Source organism: Thermobia domestica, chromosome 6 (genome assembly GCF_964235325.1).
Source record: "Thermobia domestica chromosome 6, izTheDome1.hap1.1, whole genome shotgun sequence".
Lineage (NCBI taxonomy): Eukaryota > Metazoa > Arthropoda > Insecta > Zygentoma > Lepismatidae > Thermobia > Thermobia domestica.
In genome coordinates this window covers 4,041,270-4,060,842 of record NC_137459.1, presented here as the reverse complement: position 1 = coordinate 4,060,842, position 19,573 = coordinate 4,041,270, and the positions used below count along the sequence as shown (strand labels likewise).

At 36.9% G+C, this 19,573-nt stretch overlaps 1 protein-coding gene across 1 annotated transcript in view; it reads left to right on the top strand.

The window, feature by feature from the left end:
* The window catches only part of Mitf (transcription factor Mitf), a 225,730-nt gene extending 206,677 nt beyond the window's left edge, over positions 1 to 19,053 (top strand). Inside the window, exons 7-9 of the mRNA XM_081761253.1 lie at positions 385 to 550; positions 9,073 to 9,201; positions 14,298 to 19,053. Of these exons, the coding sequence (XP_081617379.1) occupies positions 385 to 550; positions 9,073 to 9,201; positions 14,298 to 14,483 (481 nt within the window). The 3' untranslated portion in view covers positions 14,484 to 19,053. The remainder of the gene's footprint in view (positions 1 to 384; positions 551 to 9,072; positions 9,202 to 14,297) is intronic.
* The last annotated feature ends 520 nt before the right edge of the window (positions 19,054 to 19,573 follow it).

The following is a 19,573-nucleotide window of genomic DNA, read 5'->3' as shown; positions in this document are numbered from 1 at the left end:
TGCTCCTTGTATGTGATTAATACGTAATAGGATAAGTTTCCGCTCATAAAGGAAACGGCATTATCATTTGTCTGCTGTAGTTAAGGGGCTAAACCAAAGATATAATTTTATTTGCTAGCAAATATGTAATAGAAGTGCTTAATAAAAATTTAAATAAAATTTAACAATGTTTCGAGATCAATAAGCAAATAAACAGTGTAAAAATTTAAAAAATTTCAATGTTGTCATCTTTCTGAGGAAACAATTATTAGAGGTAATGAAGCACTGTTTTTCAGTATATATATATATATATATATATATATATATATATATATATATATATATATATATATATAACAACCTAAATACATTACTGACAAAACATTTTGTCTGATTGTTTTCCAGATATTATGAAATAGTCAGGGACTCTAGACCTAACAAGGGAACGATCCTAAAATCTTCTGTTGAATACATTAAATGCTTGAAACAGGAAGTGCAAAGGATGAAGCAAATTGAAGCACAAAAGAAGCAATTGGAACAGGAAAATAGACGCTTACTGCTAAGAATTCAGGTAAGAAAAACTTCATAATCTTTTCTTGTCTTTGGCGTTTATTACGAGTACGAAATCTTACGATAATTGCTGGTGTAGTCTATGGGAATTTCCTCAGGGTCTGTCTAGGAGGGTAAGATGGGCACGTCATGCGGCCAGAATGGAAGAAAATAGGAACGCTTTCAAAGTCTTGACTGGAAGACCAATCGGAAAACGACCATTAGAAAGACCTAGGCGCAGATGGAAAGACAATAGTAAGACGGATCTCACAGAAATAGGAATACAAAGTAGAAACTGGATCCAGTTGGCTAAGTATAGAAGCCAATGGAGAACTTTTGTGAACGCGGCATTCAGCCTTTAGGTTCCATAGGCCATGGAGTGAGTGAGTTAAAGTATCCAAACTTTTAGGTCTTAAGTGATAGCAACAAGGCGTTACCAAAACACCACACACGTACCGTTTATGGCTTGTTAATTGACTTGAGGTCAACAGAAGGCATATTTGCTTCAATAGGAAGGAAGCCACCTGGTGATCGTTTGGTCACACAGACTTCAAAAATGTTTCTGGTTTGTATTATTTTGTATGTTTCTTTAGTAAGCGAAATAAAATCTATTAATAAAATGGTCTCGACTACTTTGTGAATTGTATAAGCTAAAAGGCTACACAAGACAAATTTCTTCAAACCTGAATTAATGATTAGTTTCTCCCAGTTAGATGTTACAAAGGGTGTTCAAAAAGTTTTGCACAGTGGTCTTTTTTGTTGCAGGAGGGGAATGCAATTTTTTGTGAACATACTTGGAAAATTTAGCTATAAGTTGGTATATAAAAGTATTTTCTTTTATTTACAGGTGAGTGATAATGGACCGTGAAGTAGATGTCAGGTTGCGACAACGGTCGGTGATGGAGTTCTTCAAGACCGGCGATGACTCTGCCATATCGATTCACAGGAAGTTGCTCCCTGTTTATGGGGAGGATACATTGGATCGCAGCAGTATCCAGCGGTGGTTGCAAAGGTTTAAAGGTGATTTCTCTCTACTGGACAATCCACGATGCGGTAGACCATCGACAGTAGTGAGTGATGTGAATAAGGAGACCATTAATCAAATCATCCAAAATGACAGATGTGTGACGACACGATAGCTTGCTGAAGTGACTGGTTTGTCATTGGGTAGTGTGGTATCAGTCAGTGTCGGACTGGACAGGGTGGCGAGGCGGAGATCTCCGCCTGCGCCCATCTTCTTATGGCGCCCCTTTGTCACAATAAAATAGGCTTATTTGTATTGAAGTCAAGACAATTTTAGTTAAAATTTCCATTATTGTCTTTATAATAAATATCATATATAACAGGATTATTGCAGGTTTGCGTAGATTTACAGGCTATAAGCTGTCAAGGCACCCTGCTCTCCTCTTCGCGGGGCGCAGCACTGCCAGATATCCTACGGTAGATGATATGTAAGAACTCGGTCTGATCTAGAATTATCACAAGTGACCTTTTGATTGTTGTGGCTCATTGTCTCGTTGCGTTATTTGACTTCAATGTTATAGTGTTAAACTCGAGACTCAAAGCAAGCGGCGCCCGCGTGTTCTCAAGTAGGAGAGTAGATGTTAAGTAAGGCAAGAATGTGGTGTGCTATTGTTTATAGTGTTATTTATTAATGTAAATTGACTTTAATAGTCATAGATGTTTAGCTAAAAATGGAAACATTTTCTGATAAAATTTTCTTCAGAATTTTAATATCCAAATTATGCGTAAATTGCGTTTAACATATCTAAAAGACATCACATTCCGTTTGGCTGAATTTTCAATAGTTATGAAATTATAACTTAATTTTGGTTAAAAGTTTACAATCCCTCTTCTGTCTAGATCACTGTATCGTCTACATTATAAGAACGAAAACAGTATGTAAATTTAACGTTTAATATTTTGCTAACTACAGCGACAAGGTACTTGGATTTTATATTGAAGATAAAGCTCAAAAGCCCAATATTTATTTACATTCTAATTTAAAATATATGCAGTGCACACGTGGTGCAGAGAGAGTAGAGCATCCAGAGCAAGAAGTTTACGAGACAGATGGTTGAAAATCGAAACTCTAAGGACAGAAGCTTTTTAAAAAGGGCTATTTGAGGTTACAACACTAACTTCGAATTACTCACTGTCCCCAAAGATGGGCTCCTTACCGGCATAGGAAATGATCCAAATACCAACACTTTAAAGTCACTCAGAGAAATTTTCTCGCATGTATGAAAACGCTAAAATGTTTTTGGAAAATCTTAACAGACAATGGGATGCAAACGAACTTCATCTCAGGGTAGATGCCGATTTTGCAACGAAAGGTATTTGGTGTAACAAGCGCTTTTGATGAAAACTCCTTTGATGAAAAAAGTCAAAAAAAAAAAAAAAAAAAAAAATCAAGTGGAAGAAGTTCCAAGTAGAAACCTTCTACAGAATTTGTGACACCGCTTTTACAAGTGTTGATGAGAGGTTTATTCCAAGTGAACATTTAATAAAAGATTGTGCCTGTTTGGACCCAAAGATGTTTGAAGAAATAAAGAAAAATGGATTACCAGATGGAGCCCTGAAAACATTACCATAAAAATAGAGGTGTGTGTAAAGAAACCATGTCAAGCAAACTCAATCAATTTGCTTCTCATTACAAAGATTAATTCAAGAATCTGAAGGATACTTCTACTAGTGACTTCGATGTGGGTCAGTGACCAGCTGATTTTGGAAATGAATTGAGTGAAAACAAAACGGAAGATCAGGATCAGCTGAATCCAGGGTTGTAGACACTGCTTTTACATTCCTGTATGAGGTAACTTTAAAATGAGTATTTATAGCAATTTATATTGTGTGTACAGATATGATATGGCTCTTCCAACTAACCGGGTAACTTGTGAATAATTCAATGGGATAAAGTCTACTGGAAAATTTAATGCTCCTTACTGAATATGTCCAGAATTTTCCTGTAGATTACGATGTTATTGGAAGCGAAATAGCAAAAAGCTCAAAAGAGAAACGATTACTTATGCTATGAAATTTAATATAGTCATGCAATCATCGTACCTAATGGTATTTTTTCCTTCTGTTTGTATTGGAATAGATAGATTACTGCTAATTTATCTATCCTACATTCACATTTTTGTTAGCTGTAATTATATTATTCTGTACTATGCAACATTTACGGCATTTCGTCCTAGTCGTTTTGTGTAATTGAGTGCTTGAGTGAAAAGGGGCTATGCCATAAACAGATAGTTTTGAGAAAAATGAAGATTTACTAGACTAAGTACAACATGCATAACGTATGGTTATTGTTATTGGGCAATGGCTTATTTGCCTTCAAATATCAACAGGGTAATTGGAAAAATTATTAGCAGCACCAACAGGAACTGTATCTACATAAAAATTTCAGGTTGTGTGGCATAGTCCCTTCTCATTCTCAGGCACTCAATTGTGTATGCTTAATGCTGTGAACAAATTTAAAAAAAAAAGTCATTTTAAAAGCCAGTATATTTACATAAATTGTGCATGAGGCGCCTCTCTAAGTTTCCATCTCCGCCTAGCTCTGATAGCTCCAGTCCGACACTGGTATCAGTAGTACAGTCTGTAGGGTACAGAAAAGTCTGTGCACGTTGGGTGCCTAGATTATTGACAAGAGAAATGAAAAAGATGAGGAAGGATGTGTGCGAGGGTCTCATGACGACCTTTACTGAAGAGTGGAAACTGTTTTGATGGCGTCATTACCCAGGATGAAACATGGTTGTTTTTGTCCGAACCTGAGAGCAAAACACGTCTGAAGGCTCACCTGCGCGGTAAAACATTTGATAGTGAGAAAGACCTTATTTCCTGTATCAAGCGATGGTATAAAAGTCAATCCCCAGAATTTTACCAAAGTGCATTTACATCATGGAAAGAACGTTGGACCAGATGCGTCACAGCTGATGGAAGCTACATTGAGTAGGCTCAGTGTATAGCTCAATGTTCCAAGTATGTTCACAAAAAATTTCATTGTCCTCCTGCAACAAATAAAATAGAGACCACTGTGCAAAACTTTTTGAACACCCTTTGTATTAGAATAAAACAGCATGCAAAACTAAACTAAACTGTTTAGTGCCTAATTTAGAATGAGCTATTAGTTTAGTTTTACTTTACTTGCTATTAAACAAAATTTCTCCACAAGCACAGTTTAAGTGATCTAATTGTAATCAGTTGTTATTGCGCAAATGATTTTTGAAGATTTTTGAAGTGTCCCTTTAAGATATATTGGGTTGAATATAGCCGATTTTCGAAAAATTTTAATGTTGGAAGGCCCGTAATAACAAAGGATGAGACACTACCAAGTACCATTTTTTAAAAGGAAATAGCATATCAGGAAGACTGTATCTAGGGGGAAAAACTTTTTTTTCTGTAAAATTTTTAATTTCAAAAACAATTTGCATTTTCAAGCTAACATTGAACATTCTTTTAAACGTATTTGTAGAGTTGTAGGCTTAAATATGCACTGGACATAGTATTGTACATTTAGTTCTGTCATACGGATTTTGTTTTGATATGAATATCCTCAAAAATAACTAAGCTACAGCGTTTACGGCAAACCTTTGAAAAGTGCAAAATAACCGCTTAAAAGTGAACTAGGATCTAAAAGTATATGAGTGCCTAATTTCAACTGTCAAAGTATTGTACAACTTTGTGAACAAAACTTTAAAAAAAAAAAAAGTTTTTTGTCAACCATTACTGGTTTATTTGATGTGGATTTACCCTTCAATTTCAGATTTGAAGGGCGGAATGGGACTGGAACTTCCGTTTCCAACCATTATACAAAGGTGCTCAGCCTACGTTTGGCCGATTTCGTTCATTCCTCCTCCCGGGCAGAATGGACTCACCCGACCTGGCTCGTGGCGTCCTGCAGTGTTATGCAGTGGCTTCCTGGGAACGGAGTTGTTTTTCCGCGCGGACGACAATAACGCACAAAACAGGATCATTGTTGTGAGTGTTGTGTTAAATTTGTTTCCAAGTGTGTGGGTTTCCGCTCTGTGACCAAAATGCCGCCCGAACTAAGCCGGTTTTGGAAAGGCTATGTTGCGGCTCTTTATGACGCCCACTTCAGTGTTTGTCATTAGAAAACAGTGCAAGAAGAATGGTTGCAACATCAGTTTCAGTGAAATAAAAATGTTATTAAAAAGTACAAGGGCAACGAAGCTCCACCATTTGGATCACCAACGAAGTTACCTAGGAAGCGGGAATGCATCAAGGCCACCTCCACCATTCAGAGGAAACTTCGCAAAATGGCAATGCAAGAAAATCCGCCAACACAAAGGTGTATGGCTAATAGTCTCGACGTGTCTTTGGGGACTGAGAGCCGGACGTTACACTACCAACTCAAGCTGGAAAAAGTCATGAAAGCTCGCGGCCATCTTCTTACGGATTCCCACCAAAAGGAACGAAAGTGTAATGCCCGGAAGCTGTACGAACGGCATCTGGTAAAACAAAGGTGGATGTATGACGTAACGCTTGATGAAGCATGGATTTACCTTTCCGACTGCGGCAAACAGAGCCATCATGTACCGAGACAAAGGCGCCAAGAACTTCAGAAAGTGGGTCCGTGTCTGTAAAGAACCCTTCCCAAAAGGGTTCATGGTCGTTACTGGCTACCGTTACCGAGGTAAACTGAAGATTCCTAGGGTGGCGAAGTACAAAATAAATTCGCAGTATTTTCAGGAGTAGATCATGCAGCCGATCTACGAGCATGAGATTCCAACAATGTACGAAAATGACGCCAATCTGGTGCGCATTCACATGGACAAGGCCTCATCACATACCTCACGATCGTCCCTCGCATTCTACATGGAGATGGAGAATGCAAGTGGTATACAGGTGATACCTTTTAATGAGGTACCTGTTAAATCTCCAGATGCAAGTCCTATGGACTATTGTGGATTTGGATTGCTGAAGCGGGCTTTGGGAAAACGGCGTGAGACAACTGTGAAAGGATTTTGGAAAGCTGTGCAGAGAGAATGGGACAATATTCCCCTCCCAGTTCTTCAGAAAAGCCTATTACAGTGGAAATTACGCTTTCGGGATATTGGTAGGAACCAAGGGAAACACATCGAGCACTTACGGACCTGGCGCCATAGATTCTTCTAAATTTTTAGGTAAGTCGAAATTGGCCAAATGTAGACTGAACAACCTCTGTAAATAAAACTGTGTGAATCAGGCACCCTTTTATCGTACACCAGCGCCAGATGTGATGTTTGCTGGAATTCAGGGGATCTGTTCAGTCTTCTGAGCAGGGACCTTCAGGCACCGAAGCACTTTCCTTCAGTTGTGGCACGCGGTCGAATATGCAGTTCATTACGACCAATATAAATCAGAACAAAACCGTGTGTACCTGTCATAGCATCTAAATAACTGCACAAAACAATAGACTGTTAATCAGCTGCCTGTTGTAATCACTTTCGAAGTTACGACACAGACTCATACCTGTAAATGTCACGGCATTGAGTGTAGCTGTGTGTATTTATTACTTTATTGATTGGAAATCCAAAAAGCTTTGGATATCAGCAGTGTCAGAAATGGCTAGCATATTATTCATATTAGTAGCATCATCAAGATCTAAGTAACTCCGCCGTTCACTGGCTCCACTTGCAGGTCCAAAATACAGATTCCGCCAGGAAAAATGTATACACTGAAGAAAAAAAAAAACTATACATCATATTTCTTAATTAGATTTAATTATTGTTCAAACATGTGTTACAAACATTCAAGTAAACATATGTTTACATTAGATGATCTGTTGGCCTTTGCTTGGGACGCTCGAGAACCTTCGCAAGAAGATTACAGAGGCATGTACATCGGTCTCCATTGATATATAGACCGCTGTAGCTGCAGCGATCGCTCGTTGTTCCATGCGTCTCAAATTTTTCAACAATGCGTTTGATTGTTAGTCGGGTTGGTGATTCAGTACCAAACTTCCTCTCCACTGACACTGAACTTCGATGGCATTCCCAAACCTGATAAAACACTTCGATATGCTGCTCGAACGTCAAGCGTTCTCCTGACATTTTTTTATCTTACTAACAGTGCTGACAGTACCGACATCTGTTGAGCGAAAAAACGTACTACAACATAATTTTAACTGAAAACAATGCCGACATCTGTTGGGCGAAAAACTGTACTACAACATACTTAAATTTCAGATCAGTTGTCAATGCCAGTATCCTGATACAGAGTGACAGAGTGTATACCTTTTTCTGGCGGACTCTGTAGTATCTTCTGCTGGGACTTAGCTTCAGTGCATCGAACGAATGTGTAAGTCGTTTGAGGGTCTTCATCCACATGACATAAAAATTTCGTGCAAAAGTTTATTTTATCAAAGTAATCTCCTACTCCTAAAATTCTTAATTGAAATTTTGAGAGAATGAGCGGTGACGACTACTTTGGGAATTTGACTGCTTCCTTTAACTTTCATCCGCTCGTGCCCGCGGCAAATTGACTGTCATTTTTAGTTTCTGTGCGCCCTTCTTCCCAGAGGGCTAAGATTATGGCTGAAGGGGTGTGTGTTCTCTATTTACACTCCCGCCCTCTGGATTTTTTGCGGCTGCAGTCGAACCGCGCCTACTTCCGGCTCAGTGCAATCCCAAAGTTGCTGGTGGAGGGTGAACGGCCAATCTGCAGTGAGTGCGAGCGAAAACGTGAATTGTTTTGTTGCGCAACTACATTGGCTGTTTCATTTTTAACGGCTCTAGCATCAAAAATAATACAAGACTGTATCTGTAGAGCTAACGAATGAAAACCTGAAAGCTATTTCTAAAATCTCGACTTGGCCGAAAGATTTGCTGTTTTTTTGATACAATACAGACAGCAAACTACTTATGATGAACCAGTCCAACCAATCCGAAGAGGTATTTGCTACATATCCGGGTCAAGAAAAAACACAGAACTCGCCTTGAATGTAACGACTGGGGGGGGGGGAGGGGGAAGTGTGCTAAAAGCACTCAACCATTACTATTACTTGGAATACATGCCACCAACCTCACAACGAGGACAGTGATGAGGTTAGATTCTGTTCTTTCGTGTTTTTTTAATTTACTAAACCTAATTACTCCAAAACGCACTTTGCATCATGCACAGTGCTGAAAAACCTGAATAATCAATGACGGCCAAATCGCCGTCGGTGCGAGCGGAAACATGAATTGGCAGTACGCGAGCGGACGAAGTTTGATAGTTCATAAAGGCTTCTGTGATGCTGCTGCTTTTTCTTTTTCCTTGAGCTCTTAGGACGTCTTACTTTTGACAAAAATGAGACGCAAAGGGTATCATACATCATTAGTAGTAGTAGTAGTAGTAGTAGTACAAAAATTGTTTAATTACTAATTATAATATAGAAATCTACAATAAATGTAATTAAGGGACAGTATTTTCAAGGTCAGAGTAGTAAATGCAAGTGAAGTTTGAACTCAACAAATCTAAATTTGACCTGTCTCATTTCAGTACTACTGAAGAGTATTCTTTTGTCTGTTGGTGATTAAAAATTTTGTTTTCCAGAAACTTGAACTGCAAGCCAAAGCCCACGGTCTTCCCGTCAGTGAATATACATGGCAACCCACAACTCCCACAACTGTGATCAACACTTACATAAAGAATAGTCCTGCAGATCCAGTAGCAATAAAACAGGTAATCAGAGAATGATTGATTATTTTCTAAATTATAAAAATTCGTCTTATTCGATTTGTAGAATCCGAAATGATTTACACATTAATAAGGCTTTCGTATATTAGAATTACATTGTGGACTTACCAAACTATAACGTTTTCTTCTAAGTTCGTAAGATCGTTGTAAGCTTCGTTTAGTTAACAGTATTGTATTATTTTCCTAATGTTTAAACAAATGTCCTTAATTGTGTACGGTAACCTTCCATCCAGGGTTGGACTGGCCAGCCGGAGAAACAGGCAAATATTCTGTGCGCCCTCAATTTTCTATTGTCGCTGACGGATCAAATCTAATAACGAAAATAAAATTAGTAATTTCCCTGAAATACATATTCACGTTATTTTTCAGTTATAATACACGAAATAAACCAATTAAAATGATTCATGAAATAATTTTTTGTGTGGTGTGAAACTCTGTTGATAATTTTACAACACAGATGTAAGGGTGGCCAGACCGATTTATTGCCGAGTGTCGCGACTAAGTTCTGTAAACATAAAATTAAAGCCACATCTTGATATTCTTCCAAGTTGACGGGTCCTATATTCGGCTTCTGTCTGTTGCTGTCTATTAGTGTTAGTATAGCTACTTGTAGCACACTATTAATAGGATTAATAATCTCAAGTTGTTTCCAATACTATTGTTATTTTAGGCGTGTAGTTTTTCTGTCTTTTGTTTTATAAACGACAAGCAGCAAGCCGTTGTTTAGGTCCCGTAGTAAACATGCAAAAGATTATAGTTTCACTCCAGATATTATTATTATTATTATTATTATTATTATTATTATTATTATTATTATTATTATTATTATTATTATTATTATTATTATTATTCTGCCGGTTAGCAGGTCCTGGGACATTTTTTTTTCTTAGGGTCGGGTCTGGAAATCTTTCCTCCACGTTTTTCGATCTTCGTTTGTTTCTTCTCCCTGGTTTCTCTCCTTGACAGTATAAAGACAATTCCTTCTAAAACGGTGAAGTTCAAAAAAAAAATAAGAATAATATTCGATGGTTGGCATTTAGGGACAGTGAACTTTAGATAATTTCCGGTAGAGGTCAGTGCAGCTAGTTGTATGACAGCGAACATTGTGTTGTGCTGCCATCTATCTGAAGTGTTGTAAGTTGTAACCACCGATAGCTCGGGGTATTTGCAACTTAGGTATGACATCCGTCAACACCCCTCTTCTTACTGTTAAATTGTTCGCAGCGGATTGTGTTGTAATGTGATATTAGTGAATACATATTGAATAATCTGTGGGTTTGTATATTTGTGAGGAGATATGGAGAATAAGGAGCCGATCGTATGTAGATATTTTTTTAATTCTAAGTAGTTTCTTTATTTTGTATTTTTGTTTGTAGTCAATTTCTTCGTTCTATTTGATTTCATTTCATGTCGGCATGAGGTCGTGTTCTTATTGCCCATATTTTCCATGTGCCCTTTTGATGGGATTAAATTTGTGTCTCGAACAAATCTCATTCAAATTAGTAACCTTTGTTTGGCTAATTTAAATGGAACTATCCACTATAGCGAATTTAAACTGTATTATACGACAATAAGAAATTTCATTGCGTAACCTTTCGGTTGTTGAGTTTCACGTTTACTATATGTTGTTGTTACTTTCTTATTTATTATAAAAAAATTGTTATCCGATCGAAAGGTGATTTTCCATCTATTTCCTTGTTCGTACAATACTTTCACTCACAAGGCCTGTCTAACCACTTATCTCTCGTGCTACTCGCACACATGAGAGACCGGTACACTTCGTAAGACATGTCCAATGCATCTGACCTTTCTACGAAGGATGCTGGCTAGAAGTGTCCTCTTCTCTCCAGCCCGTTTCAAAACATTTTCGGTTGTTACTCTCTCCGTCCATTTTATCTTCTTAAATTTTCTTCAGCACCACATTTTGAAGCGCTCTAAATATTTCTCCTATAACTTCCTTAATGTTGAAGTCTCTGATCCGTCAAGTCCAATGCTCCATATACATTACTTGACCAACTTCTTCCTTAGTCCTGTATTAAGCCTGCTTAGTTAAGAGTGATCTTTTCTTCTTAAATGCTTCTTTGGCTATGGCAACCTGATCTCTCTCTAGTGCAGTAAGAGTTTGTCAAAATACTTCTCAGATGCTTGAAATGATCGATCTCTTCAAGTACTCTTTGTTCGACTTTGACTCATAAGGGCGCGTTCCCACGGGATATTCTCATTCATTACTTTCGATGTTTTTCAATGTTGATTTCCATTCTATATAGTTTCCCAGTGTCAGTCATTTTCTGTATTATTCCTTCGGTTCTAGCTATAATAACCGTATCATCCGTCTACGTGGCCCTGTTAACGATCTGTCCTCCAATCTTGAAATCTCCTATTCCCATTAAAAGTTTTTCATTCAATATCCAGTGTAAATGTTGAGTAATTGGAGCCTCATATTATATTCTTGTCAGACTCCTCTTCCAATCTCCACACTATTGGTTTTTCCTTCACTCAAACTTAGCTTTACTGATTGTCCTATGTATAGGTTGCGAATGAGTCGTCGTTCTCTCCAGTTGACCCCGATTTCTTTAAGTATTTAGGACTTTGGTTCAATTGATCCGGCCATACTTATTGGCACTCAATGAAGCACAAGTACAACTCTTCCTGTACGCCAAGAACTCGTTCTGATATAATTTTCATCAACACAGTAGTATCCTTGGTGCCTTTTCCTTTCCAGAATCCAAATTGATCTTAGTCCAGCATCTCTTTGGTTCGATCCCAGCTCGTGCCAGTGAACTTTGTGGTGGACAAACACCGTCTGCGTGGATTTCCTCGGGGTTCTCCTGTATCCTCTCACTTTCTTCATTCCACCATTTCTCATTTCTCATAATCACAGTCTCCTTTAATCGTGGGACGTAAAACAAAGATTTCATTTAATTTTTCCAACATATCTCTTATTTTCCAGCCGCCTGTTCAAGTATGAGCGCAATAATCTTTCCAGTGTGGGGAAATAAGACTAATGGTTCTATGATCACTGCACTTTGGTTTTTTCTCTTGAGTGGTGAAACTATTGTAACATCTATAAAAAAGCCTTTGGCCATTCTCCATTCCGTAGCTCTTGTTAATATATTACTTTCGACTTGAAGACATTACTATCGTTGCATTCTCTCTTAATCCCTTGAGCAAAATCTGCTGGTATGTCTTCCTGGTCTTCCTCCTTTGCAAGTCTTTCTTCACTTTTCAATATGCTGCATCCTTCTTCACCACCTTCCTCTTCCCCCGCTTTGATCGCAATATCTTTCGGGTGGTTCTTCTGGTCATACAGATCCTTTATGTATTTCTCCCAGTTTTAAAGATTCTTTGATGGCCAGTTACTACGTGACCTTGTTTACAGATTCCAAACGAGCTTACTTTTGTTAGCTCTCCCTCCTAATTCTTGTGCTTCCTAATACATCAGATCATATGTGCCGCACCGTTGAAGTTCCATTATTTCTTGACATGTCTGTTCAATGTATTTCTTTGGCTTTGTCAGTCTCTCTTCTAAATTCATTATTCCACCTTCTGCAGTCTTTGATCGTCCGTGGTTTTCACCCTTCAGCGTTCCCCCTTTTAAGCATTGCTTCAACTACCCATGATTTCCTGGGTGCTCTTTCCGTCCTGCCAACGTTGTTATGGAGTGTGTCTAGTAGAACCTGTTTAACTCTTTCCGAGCTATTTTCTACACTGCCTACAGTATCGCCAATTGCACAGAAATTTTTTTCAATCTCTTATTTCACATCACTGCCCATACTTCTTAGTCGCTCTTTCCATTTCTAATTTTTCTGACAACCAGATTTGCACTTCCACCACGAGGAGATAGTGATCTAAATCGATATCCGCTCCTGGAAACGTCTTCGTCTCGTACACTATTCCTGAAAAGTTCTTTCACAAGAATATAATCGATTTGGTAGTATTTCTCTCTTCGTCACTTTACAGAAGTTGATTAACCCCGTGCTTTTCTTCTAAATTCTCCCACAATTTTATTTCACTGCTCTACTCCCACTATGCTATTAGTCTCCAATTAATATGGCGTTGACCTTACCTCTGCATACAATATGACACTTATCTCGTCATATCCTAGTCCATGGTCATCGGTTGTTGGCATATACACTTGTATTATTACAATATCCATTGGTTTTGCACTTTTTACTAATATCAGGCGGCCACTGCAGCATTCCACTTTGATTACGCTTTTTGCTGTTTCGTTCCTCATTGCTATCATGACATTTTCGTCTTAATGTTTCATATACATACATAAAATAAAATATATGTAGAAAATTTTTAAAATTTCCATGTTGCCCACCAACCTATGGTTGAGGAGAGGAAGATGATTATATATACAGGGTGCCCCATTTTAATCTTTCCACGGAAATACCTCGAAAACGGTTGAACATAAACTGAACAAAAACTCAAATAGGAAATGCCATGGGGCACATCCAATGGTGGTGTCGCGGTGCCCTTTAAAATTTTAAACGGAAACATAGAGCGAGTTATACCTTGTTCGATAGATCTCCAAACACTAAACAACGTTGTGGTAAAAGAATTTTCGTATGGGTCACAGTTTTCAAAATGGTCGCCAAGACGGTGCCTGTATCAGATAAAACGTCCAGTACCACTAATATAAAAACTGTTGGAGATAAATGAACAGAATAAAAACTAAAACAGAAAAATGGCATGGGGCACTAAAATAGCTGGTAGTTTTGCAGCACTTATAGACAAGCCACCTTTGCTTACGTCATGAAAATCTAATCGAATCTTGGCCGATGTAATATATCCCATCACGTGTGTTCCTCGATTCTGGTATAGGCTTACGTTAGTTAAAAGGGATAAACTCTCAATCCACCCAAATTTTTGTTTTATATATATATATATATATATATATATATATATATAATGTATGTATGTAATGTTGTGCAATTGACATTAAACGATAGAATAGTAAACAGTAATAGATGCTAGTAACTGGGACAAATAGTCTCGCTGTTGATTCATAAGAAATGAGCCATTTGTGATGTTTAGAGAAGCCATATTCTAAATCGGTTTCTTGTTGTTTACAGATGCCTGACCTAGTAAGTGAAGCGACGACCCTGAGCGCTGCCCAAGTGGAAGACTTGATGGAAGATGACCACCTGGTGAATGGGGATCCCATGTTATCTTCCCCCCACCTCCCCAGTCCTCCGGATCATCATCATAACATAGACGTGGAGGATGGCTTAGGCGACATTGATATGATGAATGTGTGAAACTCACAAAACCATTTTCTTTTTTTGAAAGATTTTCAATGTTAACAGTCAAAAAATTTTATTTTTAAATATTGTTGGACAAATTAAATTTTGTTATTGAGTTCATATGGATGATTACAGGCAAAAACTTTTCTTGTCACTTCTGTTATTGCCTGTGTGTGTACATTATACGTATATATATATATATTATATATAAGTAAAAGTTTTTAAACATTGTGTTATTAAACACAAGGTAGTACAGTAATTAGGAGATGCTGTTGGCAATAAATCATAAGAAATAATTGATATTCTTAGAGATTGACTCATGGAACGAGTCAATGTAATGCAGTGACATGCATTTGTGTATATTTCTGTAAATGAAGAAAAACCGAATTTAAAATCTCTACATGTATGTATGTGGTATGTATATCTGATGTATCGATTTTCTGATCAGCTCCAAAGCATTTTGAAACCAAACTTTTTTTTCTTAGTTTTCTCCAACCTATGTTGCATTCAGTTCAGCAGGGAATGCAAGTACTCTATTCCAGACAGGAGAGAGAATTGCAACTTTGAACTTTTCATTGTATATCTTAGTTTAATAGTTGCAATTAGGTTTCCTGTTATCTGGAGCTAGTTTATTAGTATAGTGTAAGACTGGGAAGTAGATGAATTAGATTTTTTTAAGATATGAAGTAACCTGAAATTAATACGAAAGTTACAGGAAACGATTAATGTTAATAGTCCAGATTACGGCGTTTATTGAAACTAGTGAAACACTGCTTCGGTGAAACAATACACACTATAATACGTGAAAGTTGAACAGAATCTTTCATCACATACTTCAATCCATAACTATTTTACGTTCTGGTTAGTATTTGAAGTTTCACTTATTTCATTCGAAATTTTTACGAGAATTATTTATTAATGTTGGAGTAGGAAAAGATTATTTTCCTGAAGAAGGGTATTTGTATAGAGCTTTTTACTAAGTGTAAATAAGGGAAGAAAGGTGTACTGAAATGTCTTCTACATGTCAATTTTCTTACCGTGATTGCAATTTTCGCATGAGACTAAGGTATGGTTGTTACCTAATGAGCATGTTTAAAAATTGATCACTAATTTTGGCTTCAGTACATACCAAATTTGAATAGAGAAATGGATTTTTCTTTTCAAATCAAGTTGTTCATACTTTAAGACTTCTATGCATATTGCGTGCTTAAAAAATAATCTGTATGACCAGATCCGTAATCAGGTAATCTGTAGCACGAAGACCTACGTGACCTCCGTTTTGGAACACTAAACTGCTCAAGAGAGGATTTGCGTATGTGTAACTGTTATGAAAATGGTTGTAAAATGTTACCAGAAGGGTTTGTGTTGAAAAGTCGCCAAGGTTTTTCGAACTTTGGAAGTAATTGGTGTAAGAGTACCTCTTTCCAAGTGCCATTTTGATTCATTGCATTTATTGAAAACATATTAAATGTAAAGTGTTTCATATTGAATGTGAGATTTTTTTTTTTCTTCGACATCTGTAAGATTTTCAAATGTTAATAATAAATATTAGTTTGTAGAAATACTTTTTTTTCACTCGGTCAATTGTCAAAATTCAGAGATTTTTTTTGTCTCGTGGTAACAAAATGATAGTTGCCTTTCTTTGGTATTCTGACATATTAACTTAAAAAGCTAGAACTGTTCTCTTTCAAATTTCAAATGCCGTCCTTACAGGAAAGGCAAGTATTGAAGCAAAAAGGGGATTTTGTTTGGTTACCATAAAATACTAGAACTCAAGCGATCATCACTTGAACGTTCCATCGTAAATTTTTTTCTTTACAAGTATTATTTCCCTGCGCAACTACAAATAAAACAATGAGGAAAGGGGTATATTTTAAAAATAACTAGTTTTGTCGAGCAACGGCTTTTACAAAACTGAGAAATCCTGTCGTACATCTGGGCAGTGTCATTGGGTGATATGTAGTTTGAATGTTGTTAGTTTGGTCACTCTGTTATGTGCTACATAACATTTTCGTACGCCTTCTTGTTATGAGTAGGAGTAATTAGAAGGGAGACTTTAATTGTTTATACAACAAGTAGAATAAGGTACAGTGCCTTATATTTCTTGTATCATGTATTTTGTTATATCTCGAGCGAAATTACAATTTTGGGTAAAATGGTTATATATGAATTAGTAGTTTATGAGAAAGTTCTGGGTCATTATACATTTAGCATGTAATAATTTTATATGCTATGAAAAGCAAATGACTGGAATAGTTCCTGATATGCCTTTAATAAGTCTGACATTTTAACTACTGAATGATAACATTTACTATTTCGATTGATCAAAAATGACAAATTATCCGGTATCTATTTAAAAAAAAAAAACCTGGAAATATCTTAATATTTCTATAACAAACAGATACTACACGTGAAAAATTATCCATAAATGTAACACTGACTCGCAGATCATATATGATTAGTAATTCAAAAATGTTCAAACGATGATTAAATTTCCTTCCATCTGAATAGTAGCATTGCGTACGCCAAGAGTAACAAAAGTTGTCAAATTTTGAACTAAATAGGAATAATTACTAGTGTGAAGTTTGAAAATGTACCTTAAGTTAATTGACGTAAGTACCAGAATAACGGTTAGGTAAGAAGAATGTGTTTTCATTTTAAATCTTGTCTTTTTGCAATTTCTGAATACTTAATAACACTATTTTAAAATAGTACAATCGTTTTTGTTTGGCATTATTAGTGCTGCTACTTCATTTGCTTGTAAAAGTGAAAATGAAATTTGTATTTTCTTTTGAAACATGATGTAATTACCTTTGTTTTCCTAATATACTATCGTATTTTACGGACTATAAGACGCACTTCTTTTCTTCGAAAAATTGTTTCCAAAATGCGTCTTATGCTTGAAAATGTCCAATGTTTGATTTTAAAATTCCGGCGAGTCTTAAAAATGGCCATATATTCGATGCTGCGGGAAACCTATCTCTATCTGGCAACATTGGGTTCAACTGGCAGCAGAAGTGCACTGATGGCGACGAACATGACTTGCGGGATTCACAAGCTTGATAACACTGTCTCCCTCCCGCCTTGCCGTCACAAATCCTGAACCACACACGAGAATATACAGACCGTAAAGTCTGCGAAAAACTGGAAACAAGGCGAACCGTAGCGCCTCTAACATTTGACGACGGAACTAACCAGTCGATCTGTTAGGCGGCTTTGCAATCTAATAATAAAAATGGTAAAGATGGTACGGTTTTTTTTCTAATTGCTTAAAAACTAAGGTGCGTTTTATAGTCCGCAAAACACGGTAGTAAATCTCTCTTTTCTCGGAGAGACTCGAAATTGGTACAAAATGAAAATTCGTTCCAAAAGTCGAAGTCTTTAACATGACACGTATGCATATTTCTATGTAGAGAAAGCAGTTATAAATTCTCAAAGAAACCCGTAAGGAATTATCTGTTCTTTGGTATGAAATTCACCTCTTATATGGAGGGTAAAATTCTTAATTTGTGAAAGCTTCAGCGTTCTGAATTTCTTGAACAAGTAGCCCAGCTGCCTAGAAGTTAATCAAGCTTAAAACTGTTATTTCCCCAGCTTCATTTGAACTCTATCTTTCAAGCATCCAGATTCTTAAATGCGTCTGTTTTATGATTTATGAATAAGGGGAAAAAATATACTGATCTCAGCAGCATTTGTAACCAATTAATGCTACTTTTTTTAAAAGCTTTATTACAACCACCTCGGGTAAACAAAAAGTTTCCTGGTAGCCTTCACCTTCGTTGTCACAAAAAATAACTAAATTTGTGCAGCTTATCCTTTGAAGTTTATGCGATAATAAGAGGGAACTATGGATATTTTTTAAAAACACATTTGTTTCGTACAAAAACCATGGCCATATTCTTGAATACGATGAGAATTGTGCTAATGGTTTAAGTTATTGATACACGAAAGTGTTCCCAGTAGTACTCAGTATTTGTCCACATGGTTTCCATTAAGCCTTTAAACTGCTTCTGACAGTATTTCCTTATTAAAAAAAAAATGGGTCCGTGTTTTTGGTTCTTACAATTTTTCAGTCGTGTTAGGTACGAGTACTCATATGTATGATTGAAACACAGTTGGAGGTATAAAGGAGACATCCTATGTGTTCATACCTTTCTCCTGTAGTCCATATATATTTTTCTTGTTGTACATGATAAATTCATTATTTACCATTATTACAACTACTGTGTATATTTTGTGCGCTTGCTTTCCGTGATATGCAGGAGCTGTAGATGATTTCACATTGTTTGAAGGACGCTTGTTTTGAAGTTGACAGAATGATACTGTGGAAAATAGTTTTGGTATTCGTTGAAGTAATGGATCTTCTGTAAGAAGTAAAGATTACTGTGGGGAGCTGTTGTTAAGTTTTTTTGAATATGTAATTATAATCTAGTTTAAAAATATATAGTTTCTTAAATGTAATAGAGAATTTAAATGAGAAAACTGTACCTGAATTTCCATTCCTTAATGGAGCAGAGTAGTGCTTTGTTAAATTGTAAGTTTTATTCAACTATTACATCACAAAGTAAACATGTTTTAGAAATTTCATGCTTTTTCTTTCTTTTTAAAAGCTTTTTTTCTGTTGTTACTCTTAATATTCTAAGGCTACTGACAATCGCTGCTTTCCACACGTTAGCAGTCGATTGAAGAGATTGAAGGTATTCCAGAAATACAAGAGGTGAATCAAAGCTTCTGGATGAAATGGACGGGTCTCGTTCTTTCAGTACAACACATCAATAAGGTTAGGTCAATCCCGGGTTCGATTCTCGGTCGAAAAAGTGGAAAAAGCTTTTTCAGGTCCAACATATAGGCCCCAGGCCACTTCCTTCCCCAATCCTTTCTTTCTTCCTTTTCCCCGGGTAGTGTGCTCCCCGAGGGAGGTCTTCCCTCATACGTGACGGGCTAACATGGCCATAGATGCCGAAAGCCCAGAAATCTCAATCCTACAGGGTTCCTACTGATCTGGAGAAATCTACAGGGTGATCTCGAAGATTTCATTTGGGTCTAGAATTTCTGAGGTCCGATTTTCATACAATTTGTGGTAAATGATCAAGAAAGGATGGGAG